At 44.5% G+C, this 11,034-nt stretch overlaps 1 protein-coding gene across 1 annotated transcript; it reads right to left on the reverse strand.

Moving 5' to 3' along the window:
* Positions 1-8,925: 8,925 nt before the first annotated feature.
* On the reverse strand, positions 8,926-10,737 carry LOC308312598 (WD repeat-containing protein 1-like; the record flags this gene model as incomplete). The annotated part of the gene is made up of 1 exon (XM_080759262.1): positions 8,926-10,737. One exon carries the CDS (start codon positions 10,735-10,737, stop codon positions 8,926-8,928), a length of 1,812 nt encoding a protein of 603 aa, XP_080615388.1.
* Positions 10,738-11,034: the final 297 nt, after the last annotated feature.

Below are 11,034 nucleotides of genomic sequence, written 5' to 3' on the forward strand. Positions count from 1 at the left end.
GCATGATCACTCAGAGTGATTACAGAAGTAATTGTAGGACATCCTAGAGGTTGGCTCGTGAGACTAATACTTGAGACAACCTCTCTTCAAAAATCACTGCTTTCAAAATTAGTGCTTTCACTGCTGGCAGAATGAACCCTGGGGCAGAATGCCCTGAGAGGCATTTTATATTTATTGCCAACACTGAGGATCAGCATCTCCAAATCTGTGCCCATGGTTATCAGCTAGAAACAGATGAATTGTGCAGTCCCTATAGGGAATGAGACAACCCAGGTAAAGGAGTTTAAGTATATCAGAGTCTTGTTGACGAGTGAGGGGAGGAAGGAGAAAGAGATCAGCCGGAGAATCGGAGCAGGGGTGGTATTGCAGTCGCTGTACCGCGAGAGAGCTGAGCTAGGTGTGGGAAAGAATAAGGTCGCGAATACAAGTGGCCGAAATGAGTTCTCTCCGACGGGTGGCTGGCATCTCCCTTAGAGTCTTCTTCGCTTGGAATGGAGCAAGCTTATGTGGTTCGGGCATCTGGTTAGGATGCCTCCCGAGCGTCTCCCTCGGGATGTCTTTAAATATTTTATGAAGCCTTATTCTTTCCCTGATGCTTTTCATTTTCCAAAAAGATTATTATAAATCACACCCGTAGTGAGGGGCGCTCTTATCATACATATCATCACAATTTGCGTCCTCACTTTTCCGTCTTCAATTTTATGCCCTCACTTTTATCTTCAATATGTACTTTGCTCAGCCAATCAAATCATCACTATGGGGTGATCATCAAATCACAAGCCAATGTTTGTGCACAAACCCAGAAAGCTGGGCATAAAAAATAATGAAAAACAAAATACAGGCACCTCACCTCAGAAAAAGTACGTGTTTTTGATTAATCTAAAATGGTTACCCCGTTCTCGTTCTGCTGGTCATTGCAGCTGGGTAGCTATCATTTTAATAATGTTGATGATTGATTGACAAATCAAAAGACAGTGATTTGGAGATTGACAACAAGCTGACAAAAAAATAAACAAAACTTTCCCTGACCGTCCCAGTGAGCAGAGTGCAGAGACCTAGTGACCTAGTTCAGATTCTCACGACTCCAGCCCACACAGAGGCTTTATTTAGAGACACCACGCTAGGCAACACATAGCCCTGGTCCAATGCTTACAGCGAGTGTCTCTCTCTGACGCCTTGTGGAAGTACCTTCCACAGCCCACTGGTCATATTTCCACTCCCGTGCGCTGTATTTTTAATACCAGCAAATAAACAAAACGACGTAACCACTTACCGAAATAAAGCCTGCTAGACCTTGGTAAAAGTATTCTCGAACCTGGGAAGCGTCTCAGGTCCCCAGTTTCTCTCTAAAATGCACTATTTTAATCATTAAATCAAATTAATCCAGCCAGATCGGCGCGGGTAAAACCCGGAAATGGCATAGTAGAAGAAATGACTCTGCCCGGTAAATTCAGGGTACATTGCGTTATACAAATGACACAAAGTGCATTTTAGAGAGAAACTGGGGACCTGAGACGCTTCCCAGGTTCGAGAATAGACTTTTACCAAGGTCTAGCAGGCTTTATTTCGGTAAGTGGTTACGTCGTTTTGTTTATTTGCTGGTATTAAAAATACAGCGCACGGGAGTGGAAATATGACCAGAGGGCTGTGGAAGGTACTTCCACAAGGCGTCAGAGAGAGACACTCGCTGTAAGCATTGGACCAGGGCTAGGCTTTGATTGATTGATTGAAATCTTTATTAACAGTTTGCAGAATTACAGTACATTTCAAGCACAAACTCAATACAAAGACTGTTAACTGTGAGTGGACGACCCAATTAAGCCTTACACTTGTTTACAACAGGGTCCACATTGTTCAATTCATCAAAACATTTAGAGACAAACAAATAGACACTTCTATGTAGTTAAAGAACAGAACAGGAATTCATCATATAGGAAGCGAAAAGGGAAAAAAATATATATACAGTGAGGGGAACAGGGGGATAAAAGAAAAGAAAACGAAAGACAGAGTGTAGGGCGCCTGCACACAACACCATGCGTTGATGCCATGTGTGCATATGTGCAGGCACCCAACACCACGTCCATACAAAAACATAGTACAATCCATAGTACAAAGACAGAGTGTAGGGCGCCTGCACACAACACCATGCGTTGATGCCATGTGTGCATATGTGCAGGCACCCAACACCACGTCCATACAAAAACATAGTACAATCCAGATAAAAATTCAGCTTTTACAGAGGCCAGTTTCGAATTGCAGCCATCCGTAGGTGCCCTTTGAGAGCAGTTTTGAAGGAGCCAAGGGATTCACATGTCTTAATGACTGTTGGTAGGGCGTTCCACATTTTGGTAGCATAGGAGCGAAAAGAATTTAGTCCCTTGTTTGTGCCGAATCTGGGTTGTACATGGTTTGTTGCACTCCCTCTGGTGTTGTGGGTGTGGACTTCGTTTACATTAAGGAAGTATTTAGACAGGTACATGGGTATCTTGGTGGTGTATCTAATCTTGTGGACCAGACCCATTGCAAGATGCTGTACTCTGTCGTCGACCCTAAGCCATCCCAGCCTGTCAAAGTGGGCAGGGGTGAGGTGGGTTCGGGGGGTGAGGCCAAGTAGGAGCCTGACCAGTTTGTTTTGGGAGGTCTGGAGCCTTGTTTTAAGGGCCTTTGAGGTGCTGTGGTACCAGGAGGTGGATGCATAGTCAAAGAAACCTTGTACGAGGGCTCCTGTTAAGGTCTTCAAGGTGTTTTTGTCGACCAGTGAGGAGATCCTGTAGAGGAATCTTGTTCTTTGATTGACTTTTTTGATTACGTTGGTGGCCATCTTATCACCGGAAAGATTGGCCTCCAGGATGGAACCTAGGTAGGTAATTTGATCCTTCCGTGTGATAATATCATCACCAACTCTAACCAAGAAGCCATCTGCCTTTTTGAGATTACTATTTGATCCGAAGAGAATGGATTCCGTTTTTCCCAGGTGTAAGGATAGTTTGTTATCAGCGAGCCAGGTGCAGATTCTACCGAGTTCAGAGCTGAGGGTCTTTTCAACCTGCAGTTTGTTCCTGTCCGAGACCAGCAGTGCTGAGTCGTCTGCGAACAGGAACAAGTTGCAGTCACAAGCTGAAGTCATGTCGTTTACATATATTAGGAACAGTAAAGGCCCTAGTATGCTTCCTTGTGGGACGCCACAGCTCACTGGGAGGGGGGGGGACAGTGTTCCGTCCACTTCCACCATCTGTTCTCTCCCCTCCAGGTAGGATTGCATCCAGCTCACTGATGTGCTATCAAAACCAATAGCTTTAAGCTTGTTAACCAGTATGGAGTGGTTCACGGTGTCAAAAGCCTTTTGGAGGTCCAGCATGACCATGCCGCAGTATTTTCCAGCATCCACCTCGTGTTTGATGTGGTCGCTCAAATAGAGAAGGCATGTGTCAGTGGAGTGGGATGTTCTGAAACCAGATTGGAACTCGTACAACAATTTATTAGTGGCAAGATACTTTTCAACCTGTTCATAGACTATTTTTTCCATCACTTTCGAGATGGAGCTTAGAATAGAAATAGGGCGGTAGTTGCCGGGTTCTAATTTACTCCCTTTTTTGTACAGGGGGGTTACTTTGGCCAGTTTAAAATCTCTGGGGACCTGTCCTTGTTTGATGGAGAGGTTAACTATGTGGGTGATGACTGGAGCTATGGAAATGGCTGAGTCTCTGAGAAATTTGGAGGGAATATTGTCATGGCCAGTGGCCTTGTGGGGTTGGAGGGCACTCAGTTTCTTAAGTACCTCCTCAGTTGTTACCATTGTCATTTTAAAATCATCTTTACAAACACCTAGGTTTTTGTAGAAGCCTTTGATGTGCTCTACACCAAAACGCCCAGAGTGGGAGGGCAGTTTGTTAACCAGCATTGTTGCAATGTTTGTAAAGAAGATGTTCAAGTGATTGGCTACATCAACCTTGTCAGTGATGAGGGTGTTATTTGATTTGATGTTTATGTTAGTAAACCTGGTTTTAAGTTTCTGACCACAGCCTAGTTGGTTGTTTAGTAGCTTCCAGAGCTCCCGAGGATTGTTTTTGATTTCCTCGGCTTTATCATTGATAAAAGGCAACACACACACAAAATATGCTCCTCATTGACTTACATTGTACACTGAAACAGCTCTCAAAGTCACTCTTTAATATGTAAACAAACACAAACAAAGTTGTTTCAGACAATATAGAGCAACACCAAAACTCACTCGTTTTATTTTTTCATAAAAATATTAACTTCCTGTTGATTTGTCCATTTTTATTCAGAAGAAAACCCGGACTGGATCCATGGATCCGGATCCAGATCTTCATATAGTAAAGTCCAGGCTTAATTCCCTGTCAGCTACTGATATTCAGAAACACTGCAACAGGAAATACACTTTAGAATGTTTACGTTGTATAAGTGTGAAAAGAGCCACTGAAGAAGCGTTCGATAATGACGTCTCAACAAATTTCAAATCATAAAAGAGCTTGTTCAAAGCTGTTTGAGGGACTAGTACTACACATGGGGATATTTGCTAAGCTTTGATTTTTTTTTGTGAAAGTAGCCTTTTTAGTGACTACTGATTAGCAGCTTCCCGATGGATGCTGCGATGCTCTTTCAGCCAATTTGACAAGGCTGTTGCATACTGAACATGCAGCCCTCACAAGAGAGACATGTTGAGGGAGGTGCAGGTGCACCAAAAGGAGGAGAGAGGTCGTGCACTCTGATGATGAATGGTAAAGTGTGTCAGCACACATACATTTCAATGCAAATGTCCTGCATTAGCATACATACTACATCCATCTATTCATGGGATGGAGGGAAGCTATTGAATTTAAACTATGGGGAAGATCCACAGAGAAGAACGATCCATCAGGGAGGTATTCTCCAGATGGCATAATCTATTAAACTTCTTGGTTGATCTCTTCACAGGATTAGACTGTCGAGGATGCAATTGTGATAATGATTGGGTAGTTGCAGCTTGAGTTATTCATGTCACGTTTGATTAATTTGAGCATATAATGGAAGCATGATGACTGATGAGTGCTTAACTTCATATAACATGTGAACACTGAAGAAGGCTTGCACTGAATGTGTACACTGTACAGTGTGTTGATTGTTTGCTGCCCATGCCTTTACAATAAAGGTAACTTAAGGACATTTCTGTGAGTGCCGGCAATTCCTGAATGTTATATCAACCTTAAGCTCTTTGAATAAATCTGGTTGTGTTAAAGAGCAATACTTGAGTCTATGATTGCTAACTCAAAGGCTGGACAATTCTGTTCTCAGATTTTGCCACAGTGTTTTCATTGTGTGTTTACATGCATGTGTATGTATGCATGAACACTCATCCTTATTCCTTACTGTAGATAAAAGAGAGGACGGGAAATGCCAAGGAAGAGCTGTATTATGGATGGCTTGTTTAAGATAGGTCACCGGTGTCCATGTGTTGGGCTCAGAGTTTTGGTACTGAGGGATGCTATCCTGCCAACACCTTTCCTTTTACCATCTCCTCTCACTTGCACTGAGTTGACCCTGTTTAGCAGTAACCATAGAAACTCTTTGGGAGCCTGTTTAATCATTGAGTGAATGGAGAAGAGACACAAAGTCCATGGTTACCGTAGCTGGATCCAAACTTCAGCTTCACCATGAATCAGATGCAGCCTGCATCGATATCCCACTTTACTGCATGGATCCTCCACTCCCTTTCATGTGTGACACATGAAAGGATTTCTGTAGGCTCTGGCTAATTGGGGTTTATGTTATATTTTGGAGATCTAAGGGTCAGATGTAGAGTTGTTGGCCGGCTCCATATTCAGTATGAGGTGATGATCCAGTCTTCTCCATGTATCCAGGGTTTGATGAGGTCAGTGTCGTGATCTTCATATGGAGACGGCCATATGGAGCGTGTCACAAAGCCAATATATGGTGGCGTGGTGGACGGACTGACTGACTGACAGGTTTGTCAGGTTTTCATAGTAATCTGTGACCGTGGTCGCAATAATGAACAGATCTTGTCCAAAACAATGAAAATAATCATGGCGGGCCGCAGATACATTAAGCAGGGGCCTCATGCGACCCACGGGTTGAGTACCGTACCACTGTTCGGCCATTTACTGTAGGTCTTCATCAGACAAATGTCACACACTTGCCTGATCGAAGACCTAAATGGTGGAAATGTTGCGGCTTGGATAAGTATCAGTGCAATTCCACAGCACCTCCTGTGCCACGTGCATACACCCGAAAGCACAGTGCCAGAGAGAGAGAAAAAGACAGTACCGCAGCACTTACGAAGCACATGCACCTCAGACACAGTGATACCACCTGTCATGTGCACATGTGCACGTTAGACACACACCGTTCAGTTAAGGCCCATGTCTGATTAAGGTGACAACATACCACATGCAGTGCACCTGTGATGCATGCACATCATTCGTGCGCACCGGACGGAGAACGGGGAGAGGGATGCAGTTTGATGTTACTGCATCCGACAGTAGTATTATTCAGGTGTGCGTGTGCCTCACAGTACTACTACTTGATCATCCTGTGAAGAAAAAGTCAAACTTGGCTGCTACTGTACATGACATCACGAGTATTGCTGTTTTTAAGGGGCGCTAGCCCCTCCAATGCATGGCTTTCCAAAGTTACGTCATAGGCCATCCAAGTCTATGGACTTCTACTGTTTTAGGTTAAATGAGGTCACAACAAACGCCCCTTAAACATATTGCAGAATAGATCTCACCTCACGGTCTGCCAGGCGGTTGTGGCTCGGGGGGAAGAGTGTCTGTTTGGGAACTGTAACAGTACGTTTTAACAACGGGCAAGCATCGGCCGTTATTGCCTGAAAAGATTAATTATTTTTATCTTTTCGGGTGACGTTGCTCCGCCCACTTTTCAACCATCGCCTGTTCGCCTGCTATCGCCGGGTCCCATAGACAAATAATGCACTTCTGGAAAATTCGTCTGGCTAGCCTGTCACCCACTGTTAAAATGTACTGTAAGGTTCCAGGTTTGATTCATGGCTCTTCCTGGATTTGTGTTCTTGAGCAAGCTAGATGCTGAGCCCCTACAGTAACTGTTCCCAATGGGTGCCTTGCATGGTTGCCTCCAGTCCAATGCCAGTGTGTGAATGGTTGAATTAGTTAATAATAGTTAACTAAACACTAAGTAAAACTGTATTGTGTGCAGTGTTTACAAAACTAAAAGTAAAATCTGAGAAAATGTCCCTGCAAAAAGCTACAAGCTAATATTTTCAATCTCGCCCCTGATAAATACGCCATATTCCTACAATAAAAAAACTAAAACTAATACTGACCTTTCAAAAAACTAGGAAACGTGCGTTAATACCTGATCACAACTAAACTGAAATTGAAAACAAAAAGTCAATGAAATAAAAAAATCACACGTGTGAACTGTGAAGTGAGCGGTGCCTTTCTCACAATGATGACGTCTGATGTCCAATCATATGAGCACATTCCATGCTCAAACGGACAGACAGACAGACAGACAGAGACAGAAAGCTGTGCGTAGGAGAGGTTGCACCACTCAAACATTAACTAATCAAAAAATGCAAAACTAGCACATTTAAAGCGCTTTAGATAGATTAAGGCTCTATAGAAATGCCTTTGCCTCGTCTCCTTATCAAACATTGTGTTTCACACTGCAAATATTCAAAAAGAAGCTGACTCATCCAAGCAAAATATGGATTAACCTAGATACACTCGATATAGGGCAGCTGCAGGGGTATGACATGTTTGTGTTTTTGTGTGCGTGTACTGTGTGCAACAACACATCCAAAGCTCTAGGCAAAAAGCTACAAACAAAACAAAAAAACACCGACAATCAGGGCTTACCTGGCTTGTTTTTTTTTTCATGGACATACAAAGTGAGTGGACAACATAACAGAAACACAAAGTTATCCCTGAATGACCATAACAGGTCTATTTCTACACTCCTAATATATATCCTAATATGCCATACATAGTGTCATCGTTAATAAGTGTCATACATATTCTGAAGAATACCTGGAGACATTCAGTAATTTAATCAAAATGATCAAAATAAGAACATTATAATATATATTAGTGTAATAAAGAAAATCTAAATTTGCCACGGACAAGACCAAGTCTTTGCCACAGACACATTTGTCCGTGTACAGACATATTGATAACCCCAATCATCCAGTGAGTCGTACGTTAACATGTCTTCACATACAGTCGGGCGGTTATAACTGTTGGAACCGACATTCTTCTGGTACAGGGCTGTATTTGTATGCTGTACCCTTAAATGCAGCTTGCTGGGGGTCTATCAAGACGTAAGTAACTTCTACAGCTTGGTTCCTGGCCCAACAGCCTCATTCTGCTAGAATCTGGAAAAACAAAGGAGAAATGTAGAAATAGGGAAAAGGGGATTTTCCTTGGAGCTTGTAGTGGATTCTTCGATCAGGAAAGATACATTACTCCTTAAGTGTGGTACTCTGCTTTGGGATTCCTGCAGACAATATTGACGCATAGAAATGAGCACAGTAGTTGTGGCTTCTTAGGGTGTCTTTATTAAATCTTTTGTTAACTTACTTGAAGTTTTGTCCTTCCCTGCATACAATGCCAGCTCCCTGCTTTGTGACACTATGTGTAGGTGGGCTTTGTGCACTGCTAGCATGTTTGGTATTCTTAGAATTTGTCAAGGAAAACTGTCAGAATTCAGAGGATAAATCTCTGTGAAGCAAGAAATAGCGAAAGGTAGACTGGGACCCCCCTAATACACACGATACATTACAACCAGAAGTGATTGAGTATTATCTGGCATTGTTTGCAAAGGAAAAACATTGGATATTTCTCAATGGGAGCTTTTCCCCTACCATAATGACAATGGCAGAAAGGAGGGTGAGTTCTACAACAGTCCATGTTTCCCGTGTTCGGATCAGAATTTAATAGTCCACTGTTTCACACTGGCATCATGAGAGGTGGTGGCGAGGGTGTGCTCATCAACCCAGGCCAGGCCGCTGACATGGTGCAGTTTGTGGGCATCTGCGATCCTGACTCTCTTATCCGAGTCGTTGACAGTCCAGACAAAGATCATCATGTCCATCCCACCACTGGCAAAGTGCTCGCTGTCAGGGGACCAGGCGAAAGATGCAATTCTCGCGTGGTGCCCGTAGAACTCATCTTTGACGGCATAGTTGTCTGCTACAGTGAAGACCGTGATCACCTTCTCCTCCGTGACTGCGAGGTAGGCTCCGTCGTAGGAGTAGTCCATTACGGTGATGGGCCCCTTAACCTCCAGGGTCTTGTCTTCCTTCAGCGTGCTACCCTCGATGGAGTACAGATGGATTTTCCCTTTGGCGTCGCCCACTGCAGCAGTAGTGCCTCCACAGTGCAGGGCTCCAGCCTCTGGATTGAAGCCCAGGTTGTCCAACATGAACACCTTCTTCTTGTCCTTCAGCAAGACCAAGTGCTCAATGCACACGACCAGTGCCAGCCCCCCTGGTGCTACTGACACACACTTAGGCTGGGAATCCATCTTCACCACATCAGAGTCACTATACTCCTTTTTGTTGAGATCGATGTAGCGTACTGTATCGTCCATGCTGCAGGTCACCAACTGGCCTGCTTCATCCACTACCATCTTGCTCACCTGGTTTGTATGGCCCTTGCCCACAAATGTATCGTTCTCCCCGGTTTCCGAGTCCCAGTAATTGATGTGTCCGTCATGACTGCCGGTGTAGATGGTTGTCTGGTCGTTTTTGTGCACCGCTATTGAATGGATGGAGTTGATGTGACCCTTGATTGTCCGCAGTGGCCGGTCCGGGTTGTTCTTGTCCAGGTAATTGATGTATCCTGCCAAGGAGATGCTGAGGAGGTGATCGTTCTGCCACAGGCACCCGAGCTGCTGGTCCATGACATCAGGGCCCATGTTGAAAGTAATGACAGCCGTGCCTGCGCCGACATCCCACAGCTTCACAGTCTTGTCCCCTGAGGCAGAGATCAGCTGGGAGCTGTCAGGGCTCCAGCTCACCCCATAAACGCCTCCATCATGGGCCTTCTCTCCGCCCAGTGAGGATATCTTTTCGCCAGTACTTCCATCATACAAATGGATTTGACCGTCTGCACCAGCTGTAACAAACCGGCTTCCATCTGGGGAAAAACGCACGCAGTTGACAAAGCCGCTGTGGTCGTCTCTTGTGTTCTTGAACTTGAAGGGGGGGCCTTCTGAGAGAGCGACTTTGGTGTCATCACTACCAGTGATCAGAAAGATTGGCCGTGTCTGCCTGATGTCTGCACTGTTTATGACTTTGGAGTGCCCAATCACCTCGCCCACTGAGGAGCCGGTATCCATTAAGAACACGGCACCAAACTTGTTCTGCCCCTCTCCCACAACGGCAATCCTTTGGCTGTCCTCCGTCCAGGCAATATCCTTGATCATCCCACAAAATGGCTGGTACTCATGTTTGAGCAAGTGTTCCTTCTGGGTGGTGTCCCAGATTCTGATCTTTCCTGACACATCTGCAGAGGCGATGTAGAAACCACTGGGCGCATACTTGGCAACAGTCACTTGTTGTGCATGCTCGGTGTAAATTTCAGCTATTGCAGGGTTTTCAATGTTCCTGATAATGACGCTCTTCCCGTTGGTGTAGAGAAAATTGATGCCTTTGGGATCTCCGCCGAGCACTTTGGCAACACCTCGCGTTACTGACGGCAGACAGGCAAATACATGTTTGAATTCAAGCGACATTTCCACTGCTGTTGGTTTAATATTATGGCTGCCGTCTTCGACATATTATATAGTTGACCAAGGCACTGGTCTGGTGTCACACACAACACAAACCGTTGTCGTGCAACGCAGACTTGCTCTGCCGTTCATTCAATGGTAATGGTACCGCTATCTTTTCCATTTAAAGAAAATCAGTTTGGATAGATGTATCCATTTGTGAGTGGGCCAGAGAAATGTATTGTTGTTGTGTGTACAATGTATGACGTGTGCGTCTGCGATCGGTGGCAGACCAGACCTACTTCTCATTCTGGAACTAAT

The sequence above is a fragment of the Protomyctophum bolini genome (genome assembly GCF_963924005.1).
Source record: "Protomyctophum bolini genome assembly, chromosome: 3".
In the NCBI taxonomy this organism is placed as follows: Eukaryota; Metazoa; Chordata; class Actinopteri; order Myctophiformes; family Myctophidae; genus Protomyctophum; species Protomyctophum bolini.